General features: G+C 39.7%; 1 protein-coding gene across 2 annotated transcripts in view; it reads left to right on the top strand.

The window, feature by feature from the left end:
• The window catches only part of PAPPA2 (pappalysin 2), a 461,662-nt gene that overhangs the window by 377,516 nt on the left and 57,539 nt on the right, over positions 1-26,607 (top strand). For both annotated transcript variants that reach the window (XM_054693452.1, XM_037506421.2), the window contains 3 exons: positions 4,012-4,189; positions 5,371-5,584; positions 19,918-20,086. In XM_054693452.1, the coding sequence (XP_054549427.1) occupies positions 4,012-4,189; positions 5,371-5,584; positions 19,918-20,086 (561 nt within the window). The remainder of the gene's footprint in view (positions 1-4,011; positions 4,190-5,370; positions 5,585-19,917; positions 20,087-26,607) is intronic.

Here is a 26,607-nt window from a genome sequence, read left to right as displayed (position 1 = left end):
AGACATCAGTGTAAAAAAATAATAACAGTACAAAACACAACAAAGCAAAAACAGATGATTATAAACCAGAGACATCCTGCAGGGGAGGAGGAGGGAGAGGGATCAGAGGGAGGGAGGGAAGAGCACAGGGGACTGAGGTGATGGTGCACGGGTGCATTGGGAAGGAAACTCTGTGGGGACTATACCTGAGGGGGTGGAGAGAAGCAAATATTGTTTAAAAATGAACAATGATGTAAAAAATTTTAAAAATAATTATTAAAAAAAGAAAAAAGAAAGAAAAAAAATAAAATTGTGGCTCAGGAGATAGACCCAGAATGAAAATTTGGCTCCACTATTTATTAGGTGTGTAATTTTAGGTAAAAGGCAAACAAAAGAGTATCTTTTAAGAAAAAGGGACTCTTAGTTTGTTTAAGAAAAAGAGACTCTCAAGTTTGTTTCCACATTTGGAAACTGATGAGAGCAAAAGAACATCACTGAGTTATTATGATGACAGATTAAAAAACTTTTAATATCCTCTGAATATGATAGGCACCCCACAATCTCTGTTAAGCTGCCATTATTATGAACATGATAGTGTATTATGAACAAAATGCTCATCTAAGAATTTTGTTTTCCGTATTTCCTTTAGAGCGCTTTCAATGCTCTACAGAGGGATTTTTTTTAGTATTTTATTTTGTATAATTCTTACATCATTTTTCATTTTTGCACAATGTATGCATTTTCATTTTGGTTATACTCCCCATACAATTGCACGCCCCCTTATTTTGATCCTAGTCCTTCCTCTCCCCGCATCCCACTCCCTACTCCACGACAGTGCGTCTCTGGCCCATAGTTGCTTGTTGATTTCGATTTTTACTTTGTATCAATTAGTCTTTTTCCTGGTCCCTTATTTAGGTTTTCTAAATCCCTGCTATGAGTGAGACCATTGGGTATTTTTCTTTTTCTTTCTGACTTATTTCGCTGAGCATGATCCCTTCTAGCTCCATCCATGTTGCTGCAAACTGCATGAGTTTATCTTTTTTGATTGCTGAGTAATATTCCATTGTGTATATGCACCACATTTTCTTGATCCAGTCATCTATTTTTGGGCATTTGGGTTGTTTCCTTAGCTTAGCTATTGTAAATAGTGCTGCTATAAACATAGGGGTGCAGGTGCCCTTTGGAATTAATGTTTGTGCCATTTGGGTAAATACCTAGGAGTGGAGAGAAATTTTAAACTTGAAATCAACCATGAACAAACATGACCATAATATGAGAGACAGAAAGGACATGTGAGGTAAAAGTTAGTGGTGCTTAAGGAGAGAACCAGAAATTTGTGTTATGCTGAGGAAGGAGCAAAAGCATAATTGATAGTCAGTTATCAACAGTTCAGAAAATTGGATTTTTTTTTCATTTTTGTGTCAATTAACTGCTTAGTAGGTTTGTAAATCCATAGAATAGTTTTCCTTGGTATGGATGTTTAGAATTTAAGGAAACAATCCTTGGTTTCAGGTGGTTTAGGTTCTGTAGAGGGAGAAACAGCTTTCACATTCTTTAAGGCGCCACATTCTTGGTTTATGACAAGAAGAAAAGCAGAGTTCTCTAGACGGAAAGGCAGAAATCTTAGCTCTTACCTTTTCTTAACCCATCTTAAACCACACTAGAAAAGAAATAGACTGAGAAAGAATTTTTTTAATGTAGGGACTGAATAAACCTGTGGGATAAAGTGGAGGAGAAAAGAAAGGACTGTTTGCAGTGTATTAAAATGAGGAGTCAAGACAAACATACAATACTTAATGAAACCAGGAGAAAACCGGGTGACATATGTAGAGTCTTGAGAGACACTCTTTAAATGATTGTTGTGGTTGGTGATAAGTGTGTTTGGGAGCAGACTCTGGGTTGAAAAGAGGAAGGTGGCAGCTCTCCCTCCCATCTCCGTGTGGTGAAGTGGGCAGCAGGCTCTCCAACTGACCGCTACTATCACCGAGGTTAGCCCTGCTAAGGAGATCATATAATCCCAGCTCGTGATCACAAGACAGTGGAGATATTTACTTTGTGTTGACACAAGCACTGAGACTAAACAGAACAATGTGACTGGCTTTGAACTGGGTCCTTCTGGCAGGCAACAGGGAAATACTGGGAAGCAAACAGAAGCAGCTAGCCAGGAGCTGGTGTAAGGAGGAACAGGTGCTCTCACTAATCATTTTACCTTTGGCTTTCATATCCCTGTGATCTCCCAGCAGGATTCTGGCCCAGCCACAGAATCTCTTCTCTTTCTCATGTTCTCTTTACCCTTTGGTAACCCACTGGCCAGAGTGACAGCTGTGTTTCTTTTCCCAAACAAGTTGTGAGTGTCCAGGTCTCCAGGTCCCTGCTCGTTCTGTTCCCTTTACCCTGAACACCTTTTTCTCAACCCTTCCACCCCACCTCTCAGTTCCCTCTGCAGCTGGGAAGTCCGACTGGCCTTTCTGAGGCCAATTCCCGAATTGCCTCTCTGGGCACCTTCCCCAGGAGCACTGTCTCTCTCCCATAAAGCACACACGTGTCCATAACGCTACTTATGTTGTACATCTCAGATTCTGTTCTTCCTAGTCCTGTTTCTACTTCCTTTATCATTTGTGTTCTTTGTATTGTATTCTCCCAAATCATTATAGAAGTGGGTAGGGTATAACAAAAAATATATCTTTGCATTTTCTTTCTTCTACCCCTTCCTCTCTCTCATTCTCCTTTTTTCCCTTCTTCCTTCTTCAGGCATTTATCTGAGCCACTGTTTGAATATGTAATCTGATCCACTGGTAGAACTTATTTTTTAGCTCCTTGAGGAGAGAGCATCTTGTTTCTCTGAACCTAGTGCAGAATGTGGTCCCTCTAGGCGCTCAGGATCACCTCATTTAATTACTGGTGATGCACTTTAAGGCCACCCTACTGCAGTTACAGGCCCAAGTATATGGCTGGAATCTCTCAAAATTTGACACAAGGTTTGAAAACTGCCTTGTTGTTCTGAGACACTATGCATCACTCTCAGTGGGGACAGTTATTTTCATTAGCATAATCAGCTGGTTCATCATTAAGGTTCTGAGCAGGACAGATGACAAGCTCAAAGGTAGGTAATTTGAGGGGATTTAATAAAGGGATTTATAAAGATGTGAACAGGAGATTACAAGGAGGTCATGCAAGACCCCAGAGTGAAAGGCATCACCTCTAGGCCTGAGACGTCTACGCAGGGAGCAGAACTCAGAGGAGGAGAGCACAGAGGAGGGTTGCTAAAAGGAGAAGCCAGCAGGCAGCCACCCCTTATGGAGCGGGAAGCAAGAATAAGGCTCTTCTTTTCCTCACTTTCTCTCCAGGCTCCTGCCAGAGTGCCCTGGTGCTGACCCCAAACACAAGGCAGAGGCATGAAATCCAAAGGGCCAGGATCCCTAGGCACAGAAACAGAGCAGGTTGAGATGAGAAGGGGGCAGATCTGGAGGAGTTTGGTGAGAGCAGTCAACAGTTGGCCTGGAGGAGCATCCCCATTTGGTGATTCTCTCACACTTGCAGATGCCTGTCACCAGTCAGTACAGTCCCAAGGCATTGTGTGGCTATATCCTAAAACAAGGCATATTGGGGTCTCTCTGGTGGCGCAGCAGGTTGAGTGCTGCACTGTGAAGCTGTCCGCAGCCTCTGCAGTGCAGGTTCGATCGTGGCCAGCCGGGCGAGAATCCCACGTGGCTCAGCAAACCTCTCCTGTCTCGCCCGCTCCTCCCCTCAGCAGTGTATTTCGTCAGTCTGCTTGTTCTGCTCCCCACTGTGTCTCTGGTGAATCCTCTCACCCTCCCACATCTCTGGCCGGTACCCCGATTCTTGTATAAAAATAAATAATTAAAAAAATAAAACAATAAAACAAGGCATACTGGAGGAGAAAGGCAAGATAATTTTACCTTTTTTGAAATGTTTGCACAAATCATCACCAGGACTCTTCCAAAGATCGGGAATGTGTTTTGACAAACCTCTTTATGTGACTTTGACAGAGGAAAATGTCTCTGTTTCTAGAAGGAAGTGCTGCTCACGTGTTCCTCTGGGCACTGGGACCGGGCTGTGAGCTGCATGCCCCTGGATTGTGGCGTCCCTGACCCCTCCTTGGTGAACTACGCAACCTTCTACTGCTCACAAGGGACAGACTTCCTGAAACGTTGCTTAATCACCTGTGTCCCACCAGCCAAACTTCAAGGTATTATCTGACCCATCAGGAACTACATAAACTCTCTTCAGTTCCTTTGTTTGGCAATACTCCAGAATCTTCTCACCCCAGTGCTCAGCTATGCCACCCTTTTCTGATAATACCAGCAAAGTCCCAGAGGGTAACACCATTCTTTACCCCAGCTCCCTGGAAGGATCTCCTTAATGAGAGAAATGCCAACTTTCCTGTTCAATTTAATTAGATGTCCTTCAGAGTCAAGCCAACTAACAGTTTCCTGACAGTATCAGTGTTCAAAGTAGTTTATCATGCACATTTTAAAATTTAATATTTACAACCATCCTCTGTGTTAGATGCATTAAGCTTGTTTTATAGATGAGAACACAGTGATAGGATTTGTCCCTGGCTGTACTGCTTGTGAGATGAAGAGGGCGTGGAAGCCACTCTCATTGACCCTCCCTTCCACTCAGCTATTAACCTCTTTTCAGACTTTGAGGCGCCTAACATCGACCCCCGAGGCTTGTTATAAATGCAGATTCTTGAGCCTTGCACTGACAGATTGTGCTTTATTATGTCTCGGGAGGGATGGAGATGCTACTGCAGAAGTTTATGGCTTGTGCTTGGAGAAACCGTGAATCCTACTAGGATATACGGTGTGTGTTTAAGCACAGAATCTGTATCAAATCACCTATTCAAAGTCTGCCTCTGCGTCTTCTAGCTCAGGCAAGCCAATGAGATCCAATCTTCTGATGTGCAAAATAGGAGATAATGATGGTAATCTCTATCCTAGGGTTGTTTAAGGTTTGAAGTTTGCTTATACAAGTGCATACAGGTAAAATGCTTAGCACAGTGCATGATATTTAATAAGCTCCAAAAACGTGTCATCTCTTGTTATTACAATGCTTTCCATGATAATGTCACAGCTGTATTTTTATTATTTCTAGTGCAGAAGTAAAGAAATGATTGAGTTGATAACCTCCCTTTCATTCAAATCAAGAAGCAGTTATCTAAGTTCTGTTCTTTTAAGAGACCATGCTGACTGCTCTGTGGGTAAAACAGAGGATAAACTGTTGACCTGATATTTTAGAGAAGTTGCTCAACAAAGAATACTGTGACTTTCTGAGATTGTCCTTGAGTTTTCATTCTTTTCTTCAATTATTATATGTCTGGATTCTCGGTCTTAAGCAACCTATGCTTCTCTTTCCTGGAGTCAGGACTGAGCCCATGGCTGACCTGTCTTGAAGATGGGCTCTGGTCTCTCCCTGAAGCCTTCTGCAAGTTGGAGTGTGGGGTCCCTCCTGTGATCCCGAATGCCAACCTGCTCCTGCCTCACTGCCTCCAAGGCAACCACGATGTGGGGTCCGTCTGCCGATATGAATGCAAACCTGGCTACTACGTGGCGGAAAGCGTGGAGAATAAAGTCAGGAAGTAAGTTGGGTCACCTCTGGTTTGTCCAATGCATCCATCCTCCTACTTGCACCCTAGTCCCTCACATGTAAATCTAGACACTAGTTTGGAAATAATATTAAGACCATCCAGATTGTCCATGGCTTGTGTCTGTTTTTCTGTAGGCACTCTCTTCACATGCACAGATGTATTATCCAGTCAAGACAGACAGGTTAGCCAGGTGTGCTTTCTGTAGAGGCATCCTTTCCCATGGAAGCGCCATAGTCTAACATACATGCTTATACAGACTCTCTGCCCTAATTATCATTTTCCTTGAAAGGGTTAGGAACTCCCCACATGTTATGTCTGTCACCGGAACCCACCACATGCTGGAACATTCTCATCAGGATGCTTGGAGGCTTCTGATTATGCCCCTGGGAGAAGCTTCCTAGACTGGTCTCCAGTTCAGACCCTTATTAGCTGTGTGATGCTGGATAGGTCTCTTCCTTTGCCTCAGTCTTTCCCATCTGTAAAATGAAAATGATAATAATTATTATATCTATTTGATAGGGCTGATTTCAGGACTAACTAAATTAATATGTATAAAACACAAGGTTTAGTAGATTCATTGTTATTATAAAACTCAAAACGTATTAGCTATGCTATAGCTATAATATAGTTATTATAGTCTCTCTCTCTGTTTTCTCCTTCCTTTCTGTGGACACACTCATAGACTGGGAAGACAAGAGTGCCTTTCTTCGGAAAGTCTGGCAGAACAGAAAGGACAAATGCTTGATGGCATAATTTAAGAGAAGTACTTGGAAGAGAACCCCACTGGGTTTCAAATCCCAGTCTGCCCTTCCTTTATCAGCTGAGGTAGCCCAAGCAAGTTACTTCATTCTTTGGGTCTTGATCTTTCTTTGTTGATTGAAGCTACTGCCCATATCAGGGCATTGAATTGAGGGTGAAAGGTGATCATGCATACCCAGCCCAGTGCCTGTCTCGTGCCTTTTGCTTGATAAATGGGACCAGGAAAGGAAAGTTTTCCTGAGCAAATTAAACAAACAGAAAGTTTTCAGAGAAGAAACTCCTTGTGCTCAGTAAGTAGAAGCTATTCTTTCTCTACCATAAATTATGTCAGTACAGGAGAAAATTAAATTCATTTCTTACCCAGGACTTGGTTAAAATCTGCCCACAGATTGTATTTCAGGATGATTTTTTTAAGCCAGCAACATCCAAGCCATAGTATTGCTTATGATGCCAGAAGGTACGAACTTTGATGGCGAGCTAGAATTTTCTAAAGGGGCAAAAGAAAATCAGGAAAATTACTCTCTGACTGGCATTTGCCATTCCCTTAGTTAATACCCAGTGTTCTTACTATGGGATTTATTAAGTGTGACTTAGCCCAGGACCTGCCATTCCAGAGAAAGCTCAGGTTCAGATGTAGGAGGGGTGCAGATAAGCCCCACCCCTGCTTGCCTTCTCAGCCTGAGACAAGATCTACATTGATTAGAACATGAATAATACTGATGAAAATTTATAGGAGGCACAACTGGTTCAGTGGACTCTGGCAGGTATAGGCAACTGTTTTTGACAACTGCAAACACATTTGCATGTAATTTTCATAGGACCTAGCTCATTTGCTTAGGCAATGAGAACCCAGGTTATCTTTAAGTGAGAATGGTATAGTAGCTAGCCTGAAGCTGCTGCTTTTCCCCTCTGTCTTCATGCCTTCTTTTTTATATACCTGCAGTCAACTAGGTATCTGCAGAACAGTGCATGGAAGAATTATTTTGAGAGAGAGAGAGAGGGAGGGGGAGAGAGAGAGAGAGAGGGAGAGAGAAAGAGGGATAGAGAAATAAAGGGGGCGGCTTTCAAGGGGAGGAGGAATTAAAGGTGGAGGGATCGTCCCTGGCTCTCAGGATCAGTGACTGAGCTTTTATTGGAACAGTGAGTCTTCCTCTATTCATCAGAACTTTCTGTCTTACTGTGCACTTCTGATGTTGCCAGCTTCCCCACCTCTGGGCAGGGGCAATCAAGGGCCATTTGTTGGCCCAGCTATTCTGGTTGAGAAACTGAAGGCTTGCATCAGAATGTGATTGACATCTGTTGGTTTTTGGCTCAAACGTTGACATTCGCAAGCACCATGCTGAGGAGAGATTCAATTATTTACCATACTGTGTAAAGGATTTAAATCTTGGTTTACACCTGTTTCCATAGCAGGCAGTGGATGGGTAATCAGAAGTTTGCTTGTCAGTGTAAATGATTGTCATTTGCTGCTGGTGTTTACCCAATGAACTACATCAGCCTTGTTCCTCAATTGGTGGAAAGAGCCCAGAGTTGTACAAACAGGGCCCTCAAGTACTTTTCTAGGACATGCAGCAGAAAGAGAAGAAATTGAGAAAAAGAGAAAGGGAAATGAATCCAGACAGAGTGGGCACATTTTATGCAGTTGTACAGTGTAGCGGGAAAAACCCCATGATAGTCAGATTCACAATTTGTCATTTGCACGGCCCTGAACAAGAAATACCCAGTCAATAAATACCCCTATGTCTCAGTTCCTGCTTTCACAGTGTGAAGGATAGTAATTATTTCTGCCCAGGCTGAAAGAAGGTAATGCCTTGAAAGCACTTACTAAACTGTGAAGTTTAATACATGTGCAAGATATTACTTTTTGTTCATTTCTTTTCAAAAGAAGGAAACCTCCACCAAACTTATCAGCCAAGCACATTCCCTTCCTGCGTCTTCTCAAGTCTATTGAACATCGCTTCAAGGGAAAATGAAGATAAGTGCTGGATCTGATCTTGCTCTTTGGTCGAGATGAACTTGTAGCTGGCACATAGCTCATGTGCATGCCCATGCCAGCCCCTGAGTTAGGAACAAGGAAACACACACAAATAAGGCATAATTTTTGGCCTCAAAGAGCACACAACCTCTGTGCCCACTCTCATGAGTGTTTTTTTCCTTGAAGCATCGCTTAGAAAGGAATTGGAGTGCAGGGAGGCTTTTTCTCCCCACGATTTGGGGGAGGTGACACAGCCCACATGGGATATAGTGCTGAGGATAGGGGAGTGCCAGGACTTAGGCGTGGGTCAAGCACCGAGACCTGGAAATCATGGGTGGAGTCAACAGTCTCCTAAGTTCCCCAGAGTACCCATGAATTTCCCAGAGGGAAATTGAAGAGGGTAAATGGACCTTGCGGGGGCAAAGTCAATAAAACAGAAATAAATTCCCATTATCTACTGCAGCCAAATGATGGCACTCCATCATAAAATGTCCTGTCACCATTAAAAATGGAGAAAGACTATTTAAGGACAGGGGGAAGACATTCACAATACAACGCTAAGTGGATCACAGCAAGAGAGTGAATGTTATAAATGATACATCCCCTAAATTAGACTTTCCATATTGAAAGTCTAATTTTATCATTCTTTTTCAATAGTCAGAAATGACTACAATGTTAATAATCATAGTCTCAGGGAGTGAGTTTATAAAAAATAGAACTTCTTTTTCTGCTTGTTTCTGTTTGCCTTCCCATTACATCCAGACCTTCCCTGACAGCATCATTTATTTCACTGAGTATAAATGGTCTGGTTAGCTGTATAGATTCCACAATAGACTGTTTTGCTTAGCTTCACTGGCCCAGAATATTTGCTGAGCATCATCAGCCCAATGGTTAGTACATTTGTCGGTAGATACTTAAATGCTTTCTGAATGGATGAAAAGACTGCATTCATAAGAAAAATCACCATGAGATTTGTTTTTTTTTTTCTCTTAAAGTGGTAAAGATCTCTATTTCAAGTGTTTAGAGTAGATGAAAACTTTAAAAATAAATGTGTATGCTTCTTGTGTAGCAAATATCTGCAAAACATGAGGAATGATCTTCTTCATGCAGCTTTAACTTTATTCAACAAACATTTAAGCTTGATTAGTAAAACTCTGTCTAAACTAATAATAATAGAAAAAGGATTAGTCTCTCATTAGGGTCCCTGGAACAATAGTTCTTGTACCAAGCTGCACATTAGCATTATCTAGTAAGATTTCAAAAATCTTTATATCCAGCTCACACCTCAGACCAATTACATCTCTGAGAATGGGACCCATCAATGATTTGCCAATCTCCTCAGATCACTCTAATATGCAGCCAAAATCAAGAAGCACTAATAAAGTGGAATCTTAGTTCTCTAAGAACAATACTAGTCATGGGATTTTGACGTTCCTTAAAAAATCCAAAATAATATTTGCTTTCAAAATTAGTGTGGCAGCATTTTTGCATGTCTCTTTGGAATGAGTTTATTTTTGGTGGTAATAGAGAAAATAGGAACCAGAATTATAAGAAGCTAGAATTTAGGTAGTTTCAGGAGTTCTTTCTTACTCCAATTTAAGCACATGTACTCTCCTTGAAGCCCTTTACTTTTTCTGCCACACAATTTACTTCCACCTCCCCATCATCATCAACCACTTCTTGGTTATTTGATTAACCTGACTTCCTAGGAAATAAAGGTATTGGACAAATAATTTATTAAAAAGACCTTATTATAGGGCCTCCCCTGGTGGCGCAGCAGTTGAGTGCTGGGCTGCGAAGCTGCCCACTGCAGTTCGATCCCTGGCCATGAGCGAGGGTCCCACACTGTGCGCAGACCTCTCCTGCCGCGCCCGCTGCTCCCCTCAGCAGTGTATTTCGTCGGTCTGTCTGTTCTCTTCCCTGCTCTGGCTCTGGTGAATTCTGTCACCCTCCCACACTTCTGACTGTACCCAGTGCTTGTATAAACAAACAAACAAACAAACAAATAAATAAATCTTTTTTTAAAAAAAGACCATATTAAAGTCTACATTATCTTTTACTTCAATTATTTTCTTTTTCTAATTAGGTGTTACCTTTATGTGTGAAGGTTAGGTTAATCTCATTAGGGTCCATAATTAATTTAATTTCTCAATTATCCCTGCCTTCTAACTTCTCTAGATAGCATCTCCCTCTATAAGTTATTAATCAAAGTGCCATCTGGAAGGTTATGTCATAGTCAGACCTTCCTATGAATAATTATAGTCATCCTGTCTGAGGGTCATCAATGGTATCCACTTTTCCAAGTTCATAAATCTATTAGACTTCTTTAAACACAAAGGTGGGTAAGGACTGCAATAAAAAGGCCTCACGCTGTGACTATTTACTGTTTAACAAATGTTTGGTTGCTAACCTAACTTTCAGTGGGTTTTGTCTGGTCTGATTTGGGGCCAAGGCCTGGGATGACCCTGGAGCTAGAAATGTGTGCTTGACACCATGTCTACACACATAGAAAGATCATTTGGTGTGTCACTGACTTAAAAAGCATAAGGCCTAAGTTCTGTTCTATTGCCTTGATGATGATGGTGATGGTGATTCATCACTATGTGCTGTGTGTGTTAAGCACTTTCCATAATCCATTCATTTTTCATCATGCTAATAAACTATTTTATAATAAAATGATATATTATACAGTATACATAATATAATGTTATAGTAATGTATAATTTGATATAGTGCAATAATAAAACATTTCAGTATATCATTGTTCCCTATCACCGATGGGGAACTAAGACTGAGTGCTGTTAAGCAGCCTTCCCACCATATTTCAGCCAACATATGGTAAAGTTAGAAATAGAACCATTCTGACTCCAAATCCCATACATTTGCTAATAAGGCTTTTGAACTTGAGCAAATTGCTTCATTTCTCTGGGCCTGTTTTTCTATATCTGTAAAATAAGGGAAAATCTCAACTGGTTCCCAATTCTTAAAGTCCATATTTTATTTTCTGGTTTAACAGGATCAATAAGAAGGGACCTCCCTGGTAGCCTCAGCACTGTCACTGCTAGGGCCTGAGTTTAATCCCCTCCAGGGAATTAATTTACATATGTGCAGCAGACCTCTTACCTTACCCACTGCTCTCCTTAACAGTGTATTTCAGTAAATCCACCTGTTCTGCTCCCCACTCTTGTCTCTGGTGAATCCTCTCACCCCGCTGCACCTCTTGCCTACACTCCATTTCTTTTACACAAAAGTAAATAAAATAAAATAAAATAGAATCAATAAGTAGAGTTACAACACTATAATGTAACACATTTGAGAGAAATGATATGTAACAATTTATTACAAACTGAGGGCAAGGAGCATTGGTAATATATTATAGCACTAATATGACACTAATATGACACAGACACAATCTTAGTTTATAAATGTAAGGTTATTGCTGGCCTGAATGGAAACCAAGCTTATATTTTCTTTTTCCCAAAAAGTTTTGATTCATCATTCTCCATTCATACACATAAAAGGATTGGATCTATATTTTCTTTGAAAACAGAATATTCTATTAGGAAATTTTTTAAGATTTTTAGAATTGAGTTTTAAAATTAAGCACTTCCGGGCCTCCCTGGTGGTGCAGCCATTGAACGCTGGGTTGCGAAGCTGCAGCACCGGTTCGATCCCTGGTCGCTGGGCGAAGGTCCCACATGGCGCGCAGACCTCTCCTGCCGCCCTCTGCTCCCCTCAGCAGTGTACTTCGTCAGTCTGCTCTGGCTCTGGTGAATTCTCTCACCTTTCCACGCTTCCGACTGTACCCAGTGCTTGTATAAATAAATAAAATAAATCTTTAAAAAAATAAATAAAATTAAGCACTTCCTTAATGCTTCTTAAAAAGACAATTTTGTCTAATTTCTAGAAAGTTTTTTTTAAGATTTATTTTTATTTATTTATGCATACAAGAACTGGGGTGTAGGTCAACATTGCAGGGGGTGAGAGGATTCACCAGAGACAGAGTGGAGAGCAGAATAGGCAGATCTACTGAAATGCACTGCTGAGGGGAGCAGCAGGTGAGACAGGAGAGGTCTGCTATGCCATGTGGGTTAGCTCCCTGGCTGGGAATAGCTTGATAGCACCAAGACTTTAACCACTACACTGTCAGGGGGCCCCTTAGAAAAGGTTTCTTAAGCCAAGATTTAGCTCTTGCATTGGTGGTTAATTAACCAGGTTCTGGGGTTAATGAAATCTAAATTTGAATTCCAGCTTCTATTCATTAACTTTTTGACCTTGGGCAAATTATTGATCTCTATTGAACATCTCTATTCTTACTCACAAAATGGAGTAAATGGGAACAATTGTAGGTTTTGGGAAGAATTAAATCAGATAATAGACGTAAAGCATGTTTCTTGGTCATCTTAAGCTTTTAGGTCAGTAAAAGCTGCTGTTTTTCATCACTATCATCACCATCACCACCCACCATCATCATCTTCATTAATCCCAGCAGATTAATGTTCTTGCAAAATGACTGTTGTTTCTGCTGTGTTTAGCAGGAAACTTCTATCACACCCAATATATATTCACCTACATTTTTAGCAGTGGCTATTGTGTCCCATGCATGAATGGTTCTTATGCTCCAGAAAAGCAATAGAACAGAAACACAAGAATTGGCATTCTAAGTATAAGGGACAGGCATTCGATTGCCAGAGACAGGGGTGGAGAGCATTTTCTCTCCCTATCAAAATACACACACATAGAAAAATAAAAAGTTCATTAAATTTACAAATATCCACTCCCCTCCCCCATCATGTATGCTTCATCTCATTCTGCTGTCATTTCAGTGATTTATGAAAGTACTGCAGTGGCTTCAAGTGGACCATGACAGGAAAAAAAAAAATGTAGGGGAAGAGAGATGGAAATGAAATAGTCAGCAAGATATAGCTGGGCACATTTCACAAATTAAATAAGGTCAAACTGGCCTGGGAGAAGAGGAAGGTGCATGTCCTGAAAACATTACCTAGATTTAAATTTTCTTTTTGATCTTTTTGAATCATAACTTGCATCTTTGAGATTGAACTAAAGTTATCCTACTATAGGAAGGAAAAGAAGGACTTGGTTAATGAAATAGAAATATGTGATGAAGACCAATGAGTAAATTCCTTAAGTCTCCTGCATTTGTAATTTTTTAAAGAATCAATAACATTATTGACCTCATTTCTCAGTCATAATAATGTGCAGATACATATATGAATCCATGTTAAACTTACATAAAGAAACACACGTGTTCTCTATGATTTGCTCAAGGAGCCCGCTGTAATCTGCATGAGGACTCATGCATCTGTGAGAAATAGAAATTTGTTTTCCTTCCATTAAGACATTGTCTGGCTTTATAATTGGTGTTTACAGTAAATACATTCAAAGTTTATCCTAGGAGTCCTCAATTCTCTTGCCATTGTAGGATAATGTGAGCTTTAGGCTAATTTATTACAGTCTTTTTTGGCATCAAAGCAACTGAATCTCTGCTCCAAGCCTTGGCCAATCAAATACACAAGCGGGTGCAGGCCAGCTCACTGCTGCAGGCTTCACAGAACTTGGCGATTGACATGCATAGCTCCTTCTCTTCAAACACAGCATCTGTCAAACTCATAAATTTCCCTGTGACCTTCAATCCCAAGCTAGGGAACATCATACTGTGAAACTGTCCTTCCTCTTTCGATCTTTTATTGACAGCAGATTTCTCTATTAATCAGGAAAAATAACTTTTTAAATCTAATGTGAGTAAATGCTGGATTGTTATCTATAAGCTAGGAGGATTTTCTTCAACCTAATATTCCTTCCTGTCTTCCTTTTCCTACCTCATCCTTGACTCAGGCTCCTGCTAACCCATTCTCAGTCTGCTGGGGTTAACAATTTGATTGTGACCTTACCTTTTCTTTTAGTGATGAAAATAATCAGATTTAGAATTCTGCAGAATCATGTTAATAGCTATTGCTTATATTTGGATTTAAAGTGTATGCATTGCAGAAACCTCAGGCTGCTTTTTGATCCAGGGATGAGCTGAGCAGATTTGTTAGGAAGATAACCCTCTGGCAGTGTGGAAAATGTGTGTGAGAGTCCAGAAATTCATGGAAAAAGAGATTAAGTGGAACCTGTTGAACTTGAAAGAGGCTGCATGTTGGACAATTCAGGCAGCAGCTGTGATAGATGGAGAAGTGGCCTTAAATTTGAGTTAGATGGTCAGATCTGGAGGCAGGACTTGACTGGACATGCCACATGGGAGAACAGAAAGTCCAAAAATAGAAGTGAAGGGTTGGGCTTAGAAGCAGAACTGTCCACACTCTTTTAGGACTTAGTAAGATGCTCATTGTGACAGGCTGTATTTTATGTGGGAGAAGTACTTCATAAGGGACATTTTTTTTTTTTAAGTCAGGGCTGCATGGAAGGCCAAAGCCAATATATCAGGTGGGTTGTTGCTGCCACAATAGAATGGACTGTGGCCAATAGAATGAATTGTGGCCAGACCTGGGGTGTCTGGTGTTAGAGAGTGCAGAATGACTAGGATCGGCTGTAGACTAGCCATACCTGGAGTCTGTCTGCTCCCCATTTAAAACACTGGCTTGAGAAACCAGGTCTGCAATTTGTTAAGGAAAAACTGGTGTGGAATTTGCAAGTGCTGCTAGTTCTGTCTGGAATGGGGTAGAGAACTGTCTTTTAACATGGTCTAGGTCAGTGTGTCTCAAATTAGAATGTTGATAGGAATCACTTGGGGATCTTGTTAAAATACAGATTCTGATTGAGTCAGCCTGGGAGTTGACATTTCTGACAGCCTCCCAGTTGAATCCACAGGTCCTGTTCCAGGAACTATACCGAAACAGAGAAGGAATAAACTTTATTCTTAGTAAAGAGGCTTTCTAATTTCAAACACTGGCCATGTGCCAGGCAAAATGCGTATCCAATTAATTCTTCAGTTTCCCAATCTAAGCTATGGAAAGAGGTGATTGGTTCCTACAGTTCCTATTTTAGGGATATTCTTTGTGATGGAACATTAGATACACAGTACAAACAGGAAGTAATGTATCTGTAGTTCCATTTCTAGGAATACTAATGCTTTTGTGTCATGAATTAGCATTGGCTTCAGATAGATCATGATACTAATCCCTGCTCTGCCCTTAGCTAATTAGATAACCCAGAAATGTTATCTTACTTTTCTAAAACTTTCTTACCGCTTCTATAAAATAAACATGTAAGCATTCATTGAACCAATGTTTATTGGTGCATATAATGTATAGCATTGTGTGGGCACCTTAGGCTATAAAAGTAAATAAGGTGTGTCCTCACCAAGGTTGTATTTCAGATGGGGGAGAAAGGCAATATGTGAATAAAGCCAATGAACAAAAAAATTATGGAGTATGCATTCTGTGAAAGATATGATGCCATTTTTATAACAAACCAAAATATTAGAGGTGTAAAATGAGAATGCTCTGTGGAGGTGAAAATAATTCTTAAATAGGATGAAAAAGAAGGAGCCAATCAAGAGATCTCCAAAAAGAAAAGCATCCAAAGAGGACTGGCGCTAGCATTCTTTGTTAAGAAAGAGCTAGCATTATGATTGGGATTCTACGTTCAGTATAAGCAAAGTACATTATAGAAGTTGAATGAGGCATAATATGAGGCTAGAGAAAGTATGTCAAGGTCATACAGCACCTTGTAGGCTGTATGACCTTGACATACAGTGAGAAGTTTGGATTTTATATCATGTACAGGAACAAACAAAATATTCTAAGTAGGGAAATGACATGAACTAGTTTATTTGTTTTTATAAAAGCTCCATCTGATGGTGTTTGCTGACTAAATAGGAAGGGCATGAATAGAGACATGGAGTATCCAATTAGAAAGTGAACTTGGGATAGTGTTCATGGCAATGAAGGTGCAGAGGTAGGAGGAGTGAGGCCAGAGATGTTTGGGGATAAAACTGAGAAAACTTACTGAAAGATTGAATAAGATCAATTGGGCATCTGAGGATATAAAGGTAAGAAGAAACAACCAAGGATATCTCCTAAGTAACAGACAGATGGTGATATTATTCACTGAGCTGGAAAGGATTAAGGAAGACCATGTGTGTAGATAAAGGAACCAAGAACTCTGGTTTTAGTTATCACATAGGGTGGGTTGGAGAATAACATGATATAGATATAGAGTCTTCTGTGCAATGCCTAGCACTTCAGGGCTCAAGAATTTATTGTTTAACTGTTGTTATTATTCATAAGGGACTACCCACTGGAGATACCAGATGACTTTGATTGGTAAAAACATGTTAATTCTCTTGAACTCAGCAATCATGATTTTATTTTCTCCAATGGAAAATAAATATTGCTTTTGAAAATCCTGCAGTGGTGATAGAAGGATGGGATAAATTCATGTGTGCCTCAAGCAACATCAATCAAATTTTCAGCCAAGTTTTGATTACATGATCTTTATTTCTGGCAATGATGTAAAAAGCAGAAAGAGCACAGCTGGATTTTCAGCACTAGGTGGGTGCCACAAGTTCTGGAAATTGGAAAAAGCATCTTCTAACTTGGAAATTGTGGTGCTTTGTCTGGAGTAGTTAGAGGGAAAATAAATACAAATCTTCTCTTACTCCTGAGTCCTCATGACACCATTTACAGAGCAATCTCTCTGCCTATAGTTATCTTGTTTGGTCTTTGCAAAGAAATCATCCATCCTTTTGGTCAGGACGGTTGAGTGGGTGATTTTGCTCTCTGATTTCCATATCTATTGCTTATTATTACTAGAATAGAAAAGTCACATACTTTTAGTAGTTTGCCAACTTGACTGCATATAAAAACTGCTGGCAAGTAAAAAAAATATATAGTGTTAAATTCATCCCCAGAGATTTATTTCATTAGGCCTAGCAATCTTGGTTCTTAAATGGCTCCTCCATGATTCTGATGGAACTGCTTCACAAACATCATTTGCAAACCTTTGATCTAGTGGTCAGGGTGTTATGTCATGATTTAAAAACTTCAAGTAGTATTCTTGTTTTTGCCGGTGACTTGTTTGTTGTGTGGCATTTGGAAAGTCACTTCATGGTTATTAATGTGTAGTTTCCTATCTGTAAAATGAGATAATTTAGGCTCCCTGACTCCATTGGGTTGAAGAAAATAAAGGAAGTGAGAAAATATAATGAGAAGAATGTTTCATGTGAGATGACTTGGACAAGACTTAAGAAGTCTTGGAGTTGCTGTCCTAGTGAGGGCTTATCTGCATGCATTAATCTAGTGTCTAATATCATCATTCTTAGAAATGCAAATCATTGATGATTTCAAAGTGTATCTTAGCTCTTAATTCAGGTACTTTATACAAAGGAGTTGGACAATCATGAATAAATCAATGTTTTCATTAATGATTTTCAAGGAAACAGACTGTTAACATGTGACCCAGGGTACCCCAAATCACTAAGAGGTGCATGTTCTAAAGGATTTGGCCATGCATGTGCATAAAGGCAAAGGAAGCAGACCCTTTGTGTGATAGATCTTTAATATATATAATTAGTGCGCATAGAGATAAAACTGATTATTAGCCATCCCGTCATGCACAAATGCCCAGGCAAACAGGGTTGGCCCAAAGCAGGGCCACGGAGGCCCAAAAACTTGCCATAAGTCTAAGGCACCTTCTGGTGGGGAACAGCAAGAAAGGGGCTAGACAAATTGAGACAAAAGGAGCAAAATCAACGTACAAATCAAGACAATGACTGTCATTGTTCTGCAAGGACAGCCTTTCCACTTGCCTCTCACTTGCGTGTCTCTTCCAAGTGTCTCTACGTGTCCCTCATCCTTGTGTCTCCTTCTAAGTCCCCCCCCAACCCCCCAAGTTCCTGGCCAAGTCAAATCTGGAGAAGCAAGAGTCTCAGAGCCCACCTGCCTTCCATGTTATGTAGCTGCACCTGGCCACCCTGCTTTAACCCTAGTTCACAGTAGTTCTCCTGTTCAGAAAGTCCAGTTCGTGGCATGGGACTTGTAATCCAGGATGGCTATGTATAAATGGGGTAGGGAAAATGGCACCTCCCTTTATCTGTAACACAAGGTTACTCCTTAACATCATCCAACTAGAAGAAATACAGAGGGAACTCTTATACCACTTGAGGGCAAAGTCCTGCCATCACTATAGGCTTCACCCCCCTTCAAGGGTCCTGCATGGAAACCAAATCTCCTGAAGCTGGAAGGAATCTAGAATACTCTGAATTCAAATTCCCTCGAGATTAACAATCTTTTTTGGAAAAAAAATAGTCAGAACCAGCCCATGACATTTGGGTGCAGAGCTTCATACCATATGGTCTTAAGATTAGTGCTCTAAGCAAGGATTGATTGGCATTGACATGGAGCCAATGAGGCAGCACTATTTGGCCTTAAGGAACTGACCAATCAAATATTTTGTGAGAAGTCTGAGGGAGGGACCTGAAGAATGTTATCCGATGGAGTAACATGCAGAAATTGTGAGAGGATTATAAGGCCAAGGAAGAAGGACAACTCGTGAGGCTGAAGACACATAAGAAACCCTGTAGAAAATAAACTAGGTTTCCTGGAGAATCAGGACTGTCTCCAGTATGTCCTCACCCCTGCCTGTCATTCCTCTTCTGGAGTCCACAGCACCAGTGTCCATTCTGCTACTTCCCTGTGCCTTCTGGAGTACCCTCTCCCTTTATTACTGATAGTACTAGTGACTGACTGTGCAGGGCCTGTCATGTGTCTGGGTGCCACTCACAGCACCCAACACAACCCATGTGAGTGATCTGTCCACCCTCACCTTTAAACTGGCAAGGAAATACATGAGGTCGACATTCCTGAATGGTTCTTCATTCTGGGTAAGGAAAGGGAGGACCTTTTCCATGGCTGAAATGTTCCAACCAATTCAGAGAAAAATACCACATGAAGTCAAAATATTTTCATCCTGGCCAAGCAAGGGTTTTCCTCTATAACCACACCGACATGCAGGGTTTCACAGCCTGGCCTCTCCCCTGGTGTCAGTGGTAAGTTCTTAGCCTCTGAAGTCTTCATTTATTAGCGTCCACTAGTTTTTAGAAGTATTTTGCCTTGTGAACCATGTGATATATAAACGTCCAGTATTTCTTTGTCATTCTGACTTGCTTTACTACACATAATTTCCTTAAATTCCTTCCACTCTGCTGTAAGTGACAACATTTCATCTCTCCTCATGATGGAATAGTATTCCATTATTTATCTACACCACATTTTCTTGATCCAATCCCTTATCAGTGGACACTAAGGTTGTTTCCATTTTTATCTATTGTAAATAATGCTGAAATAAGCATTATAGAGCATTGGGTTTTTTGATCCTGCATTGATCAAATTCACTTAAAGTTAATATGTTTAATATTAGTGTAAAGCAACTACTACTATCACTAGTACTAAAAGCACAGGCCTACCTTTACTTCCATATTTAAAAATTAGACTGGGAAGGTAGGACATTTCTTTAATAAGAGCAAGCTGCCCTGCTTATTTGCTAATCCTAATCACATATTACTGAGGATCATGTTTTCTTCCATGACTTCTATTCTGATGGGCTATTTTATTTTATGTCTTATCAGCAAGTTCCTGAAGCTACAATGCCTGGAGGGTGGAATCTGGGAACAAGGCAGCTGCATTCCAGTGGTGTGTGAGGCCCCTTCTCCTATCTTTGAAGGGATGTATGAATGTACCAATGGCTTTGAGTTCAACAGCCAGTGTGTGCTCAACTGTAACGAGGAGAGTGAAAGGGTAAGATTAAGATGATTTCTTGAACTTTGTTTTGGATCTAGCATTGTCCTAATCTTGATGATCAATCCATGAATGTTGAGTAGAAATGATCTGAATGAATCCCAATAGGCAGGATTCTAAATGGGAGTGTTTATACTATTTATAGGGAATGCAAAAGATAACCATGTTTTGGCAATATTACCTCCTGCATTCAAAACTTCCTTTTGGATAAGAAGAATCTGATGGATTGGGTAGCTGGTAAATTCAAAAAAAGCTGGGATTCTGATTTGGCAATGTGATTTCCTCCCATGCATGGCCACTGTCCAAACCTGGTTGGGAATGCTGGTATATTTTTCAATAGAAAAAAATCCTAAACAGAAATGCAAATTCCTCGGCAAACACAGCCGACAGCGCTGTTTGACTATTGTTTTCCCTAGGTTTTTGGCGCAAGAGGAATCAAATGAAAACCACAGATTTATCGTGGTTGTGTGACTAAAATCAATTTTATTTTAGAATCTTTTCAAGTACCACACACATACTTGAGACAGGATGTTAAGCAGGCCTCCTAGGCAAAGATCAGTGACCTTGACGGCTCTCTTGGCACCTGTGTTTATCTCATTGTCCAGCACGCCAAGGTAAGAACTGTAGGGCAGATGTGAAAAGCATATGCCATGAAATGAGACCCCTGAGAAATCAAACACATATGTTTACACTGATTATTTAAGGACTTGTGGATTTGACTAGATGAAGGGAGTGTTATCTGTAATTCCAAAATTTTATTTTCTTGGGTTTTGTGAGTTAGTGCTTTCTGTGTTCCACATATAGTATACATTGTGATTATCAGGTGTGGAGCCAAGAATCAGAGAAACCATCCTAAATACATGGTAAAAGGGCGTGGAATTTTGGTGAGATCAGAAATAAATATGTTATGTCTATTCAAGCAGAAAGGCAAAAGAACACCTTCAGAAAATTATGAATTGGTTCCACTGGATCAAACTCGTCTTGGAAAGATTCTGACAGGGGGCCTCCCTGGTGGCACAGGCGGTTGAGCGCAGCGCTGTGCAGCTGTCCGCAGCCTCTGCAGTGCTGGTTTGATTCCCGCCAGCCTCGGAGCAACCCACATAGCGAGACCTCTCCTGTTGTGCCCACTGCTACCCTCAGCAGTGTATTTCATCAGTCTGCCTGTTCTGTTCCCCGCTCTGTCTCTGGTGAATCCTCTCACCCTCCCACGCATCTGGCCTGTACCCCAGCTTTTGTATAAATAAAGAAACAAATCTTAAAAAAAAAGATTCTGACATTGGCCACAAGCAGCCTTGTGTGATAGTATGGATACATCAATGTAAAACACCAACTAGGGACAAATTCCAAAAACATCTCAAAACACAGAAGCTAGAGTTGATAGCTCATCTCATCCTTATGTTCCAAAGGAAAACCTATTGCTGGTACATTTTATGAGTGACAAAATCATTCATTTCCATCACATCAGAACAACAGAGAAATTGCTTTAAATATTGTCATGGGTCAGTAACAACATGGTTACTATTTCTTTTTTTTTTTTTTTTTGCTTTTTTCTTTTCCTTTTTTTTCCTTTTTTTATTTAAATTTTATTTTTATATTCCCCATACAATTACAACCCCCTTATTTTGACCCCAAGCCCTCCTTTCCCCGCCCCCCAACCCCCATAGAGTGTCTCTGGTTCATAGTTGTTTGTTGATTTTGATATTTTCTTTCTTGTAGTTATTATTTTTCCTCGTCCCTTATTTAAGTTTTCTAGATTCCTACTATGAGTGGGTCCATCCAGTATTTTCCTTTTTCTTTCTGGCTTATTTCGCTGAGCATGATCCCTTCCAGCTCCATCCATGTTACTGCAAATTGCATGTGTTTATCTTTTTTGAATGCTGAGTAATATTCCATGGTGTGTATGTATAACATCTTCTTGATCCAGTCATCTATTTTTGGGTGTTTGGGTTGTTTGCAAAGCTTAGCTATTGTAAATAGAGCTGCTATAAACATAGGGGTGCAGGTGTTCTTTGGAATTGATGTTTCTGTGTCCTTTGGGTAAATACCTAGGAGTGGAATTGCTGGATCATATGGAAGCTCTATGTTTAGTAGGTCAAGAAATCTCCACACAGCTCTCCATAGTGGTTGGACCAGTTTGCACTCCCATCAGCAATGCAGGAGAGTTCCTTTTTCTCCGCATCCTCGCCAACATTTGTTGTTGCTAGTTTTTTTAATATGTGCCATTCTCACTGATGTAAGATGGTATCTCATGGTAGTTTTGATTTGCATTTCCCTGATTACAAGTGATGTTGAACATTTTTTCATATGCTGTTGGCCATTTGCATTTCCTCTTCAGAGAAGTTTCTTTTTAGCTCTTATGCCCATTTTTTGACTGGATTATTTTCTTTGTTGTTGTTGAGTCTCATCAGCTCTTTGCAGATTTTTGTGATCAGTCCTTTATCATTAGTGTTGTGTGCAAAAATGTTCTCCCAGTTGGTGGGGTTTCTCTTTGTTTTTGTTATTGTCTCTTTTGCTGTGCAGAAGCTCTTTAATTTGATGTAGTCCCAATTGTTTATCTTTGCCTTCACTATCACTGCTTTGGGTGATGTGTCTGTAAAGATGTCTTTGATGTGCATATCATGTAGTGTTTCGCCTATATTTCCTTCTATGTATTTTATGTTTTCAGGTCTTATGGCTAGTTCTTTAATCCATTTTGAGTTGGTTTTTGTGCATGGTGTTAGGTAGTAGTCATTCTTTTGTATGCAGCAACCCAGTTTTCCCAGCACCATTTATTGAACAAACTTTCTTTGCTCCAATGCATATTCTTTGCTCCTTTATCAAAGATTAGTTGACCATAAATCTGTGGGTTTATTTCTGGATTTTCTATTCAATTCCATTGGTCTGTGTGTCTGTTCTTGTTCCAATGCCATGCAGTTTTGATGATTATGGCTTTGTAGTATAGTTTGAAGTCTGGGAGTGTGATGCCTCCATTCCCTTCTTCTTTTTTTAGGAGAGCTTTGGCTGTTCAGGGTTTTTGGTGATTCCATATGAATTTTATCAATAATTGTTCTTTTTTTTTGAAGAATGACATTGAATTTTTTATTGGAATAGCATTGAATCTGTATATTGCTTTTGGTAGGATGGCCATTTTAATAATGTTTATTCTTCCAATCCATGAGCAGGGGATGTCTTTTCCATTTCTTTGTGTCTTCTTCTATCTCTTTTAACAGTGTTTTATAGTTTTCTTTGTATAGGTCCTTTACCTCTTTTGTTAGATTTATTCCCAAGTATTTGATTTTTTTTGTTTCCATAATAAAAGGGATGTTTTTTTTTATTTCTTCTTCTTCAGATTTATTGTTTGTGTATAGGAAGGCTACTGACTTTTGCATGTTGATTTTGTATCCTGCCACTTTACTGATTGATTAGTTGAATTAGTTTTTCTGTGGAGTTTTTGGGGTTCTCTATGTATATTATCATATCATCTGCAAATAGTGATAGTTTGACTTCTTCTTTTCCTATTTGGATTCCTTGTATGTCTTTCTCTTGTCTTATTGCTCTGGCTAGGACTTCCAGTATTATATTGAAAAGCAGTGGTGAGAGTGGACATCCTTGTCTTGTTCCAGATCTTAATGGAAATGCTTTCAGCTTTTCACCATTGAGGATGATACTGGCTGTTGGCTTGTCATATATGGCCTTTATGATGTTGAGGTATGTTCCTTGTATCCCTAGAATTTCAAGGGCTTTTATCATGAATGGGTGTTGCACTTTGTCAAAATCTTTCTCGGCATCTATTGATATTATCATATGGTTTTTATATTTCTTTTTGTTGATGTGTTGGATTACATTGATTGATTTTCAGATGTTGAACCATCCTTGTGTTCCTGGAATGAATCCTACTTGGTCGTGGTGAATTATCTTATGGATACATTGTTGGATTCTGATAGCTAAAATTATATTGAGGATTTTTGCATCAGTGTTCATTAGGGAGATTGGCCTGTAGTTTTCTTGTTTTGTGTTATCCTTGTTCAGTTTTGGTATTAGTGTAATGTTGGCTTCATAGAACGTGTTTGGTATTATCCCTTCCTTCTCAATTTTTTGGAAGAGTTTGTGAAGGATAGGTACTAATTCATTTCTGAACGTTTGGTAGAATTCATTTGTAAATCCATCAGGTACTGGGCTTTTGTTTTTGGGGAGGTTTTTGATTACCATTTCAATTTTGCTGCTTGTATTTGGTCTGTTTAGGTGTTCTATTTCTTCTTTATCTAGCTTTGGGTGATTGTAGAGTTGTAGGAATTTGTCCATCTCCTCTAGATTGTTGAACTTGTTTCCATATAACTGTTCATAGTAGTTTCTGATTATTCTTTTGATTTCTGCTGTGTCCGTTGTGATTTCTCCTCTTTCATTTATGATCCTATTTATTTGTGCTTTCTCCCCTTTTTCCTTTGTGAGCCTGGCTAGGGGTTTGTCTATTTTATTTATTTTTTTGAAGAACCAGCTCTTGGTTTCATTGATCTTTTGGATTGTTTTTTTAGTTTTGATTTCATTTATTTCTGCTTTGGTTTTTATTATTTCTTTTCTTCTACTGGTTTTGGGGTTTTTTTATTGTTCTTTTTCTAGATCTTTGAGCTTTGAGATTAGGTTGTTTCTTTGAGTTCTTTCTTGTTTCTTGATGTGAGCCTCTATTGCTATATATTTTCCTCTTATTACTGCTTTTGCTGCGTCCCGTACATTTAGGATATTGGTGTCCTCCTTGTCATTCAATTCAAAGAATTTTTTAATTTCTTCTTTGATCTCCTCGTTAGTCCAGTGGTCTTCCAGTAGTGTGGTTTTCAATCTCCATGAGGTAGGAGATTTCCTTGCCTTCTTTTTATGGTTTATTTCTAGTTTGATGCCTTCATGGTCAGAAAAGATAGTTGGTATGATTTCAATCTTGGTGTATTTGTTGATGTTTGTCTTGGGTCCTAGTATGTGATCGATCCCAGAGAATGATCCGTGTGTGCTTGAGAAAAATGTGTAGTCAGATTTTTTTGGGTTTAGTGTTCTATAGATGTCTGTTAAGCCCAAGCGCTCTAGATCCTTATTTAGAGCTTCAGTGTCTTTACTTATTTTTTGTCACGTTGATCTATCCATTATTGATAATGGTGTGTTGAAGTCTCCTACTATGTATGTGTTTTCTCTGATGTCTGTTTTCAAAGATGACAATAGTTGTCTGATATATTTTGGTGCTCCTTCGTTTGGTGAATATATGTTAATGAGTGTTATTTCTTCTTGAAATATTGTCCCCTTGATCATAATGTAGTGACCATTGGGGTCTCTTTTTACCTGTTTGAGTTTGAAATCTGTTTTATCTGATAAAAGTATAGCTGTTCCAGCTTTCTTTTTTGGTCCATTTGCTTGTAGAATTGTTTTCCATCCTTTAACTTTGAGTGTATTTTTATCTTTTGTAGCTAAATGTGTTTCCTGGAGACAGCAAAAGGTTGGATTTTGTTTCTTAATCCAGCCTGAGACTCTGTGTCTTTTTATTGAAGAGTTTAGTCCATTTCCATTTAGAGTTAATATCGATATGTTAGCATCTGTATTTGCCATTGTGTTTGTCTTTCCTTTGATTTTATTTATTTATTCTTTTAATAACTTTTTTTTTGGCCTTCTTTCGTTGTTATTTGTCCCTCTGAGGTTCTGGCTTTAGGACTCCTTGTAGTAATTTTTGGAGTGGAGGTTTAGTCGTAATGAAATTCCAGAGTTTCTGTTTGTCTGGGAAGGTCCTTATTCTTTCTTAATAGAGGAAGGAGTGCTTTGTGGGATAGAGTATTTTTTTTTTTTTTTTTTTTGGTTAAAGATTCTTTATTTATTTATTTATTTATTTATTTATTTATTTATTTATTTATTTATTTATACAAGCACTGGGTACAGTCAGAAGCGCAGGAGGGTGAGAGAATTCACCAGAGCCAGAGCAGGGAGCAGAGCAGGCAGAAGGACCAAAGTACACTGCTGAGGGGAGCAGCGGGCGGCAGGAGAGGTCTGCACGCCATGTGGGACCCTCCTCCGGTGGCCGGGGAGCAGCAGGGGATCGAACCTGCACTGCAGAGGCTGCGGGCAGCTTCACAACCCAGTGCTCAACCGCTGGGCCACCAGGGAGGCCCAAGATAGAGTATTCTTGGTTGGCATCTGTTTTCTTCGAGTCTGTTGACTATGTCCCTCCACTCTCTCCTTGCCCGTAGTGTTTCTTCGGAGAAGTCTGATATCAGTCTGATTGGTTGTCCTTTGAATGTTATCTGTTTCTTCCCTCTTGTCAGCTTCATTATTTTTTCCTTGTCTTGGATTCTTTGGAGCTTTACTATTATGTGTCTTGCTGTATTTTTCCTTTTGTCATGGAAGTTTGGTGTTCTTCTTGCTTCTTGTATATCAATTTTCAGCTCCTTCTTCCGTTTGGGAAGTTCTCTTCAATTATTTCCTTGAATATTTTTCTGTTCCTACATCTCTCTCCTCTCCTTCTGGGATTCCTATAACTCTTATATTTCCTTTCCTCATGGAGTCAGATAGTT

The sequence above is a fragment of the Talpa occidentalis genome, unplaced genomic scaffold, assembly GCF_014898055.3.
Source record: "Talpa occidentalis isolate TD23 unplaced genomic scaffold, MPIMG_talOcc4v2.1 talOcc4.12, whole genome shotgun sequence".
Classification (NCBI taxonomy): domain Eukaryota; kingdom Metazoa; phylum Chordata; class Mammalia; order Eulipotyphla; family Talpidae; genus Talpa; species Talpa occidentalis.
The sequence above is the reverse complement of the archived record's forward strand: the minus strand, read 5'-3'. Positions and strand labels throughout refer to the sequence as shown.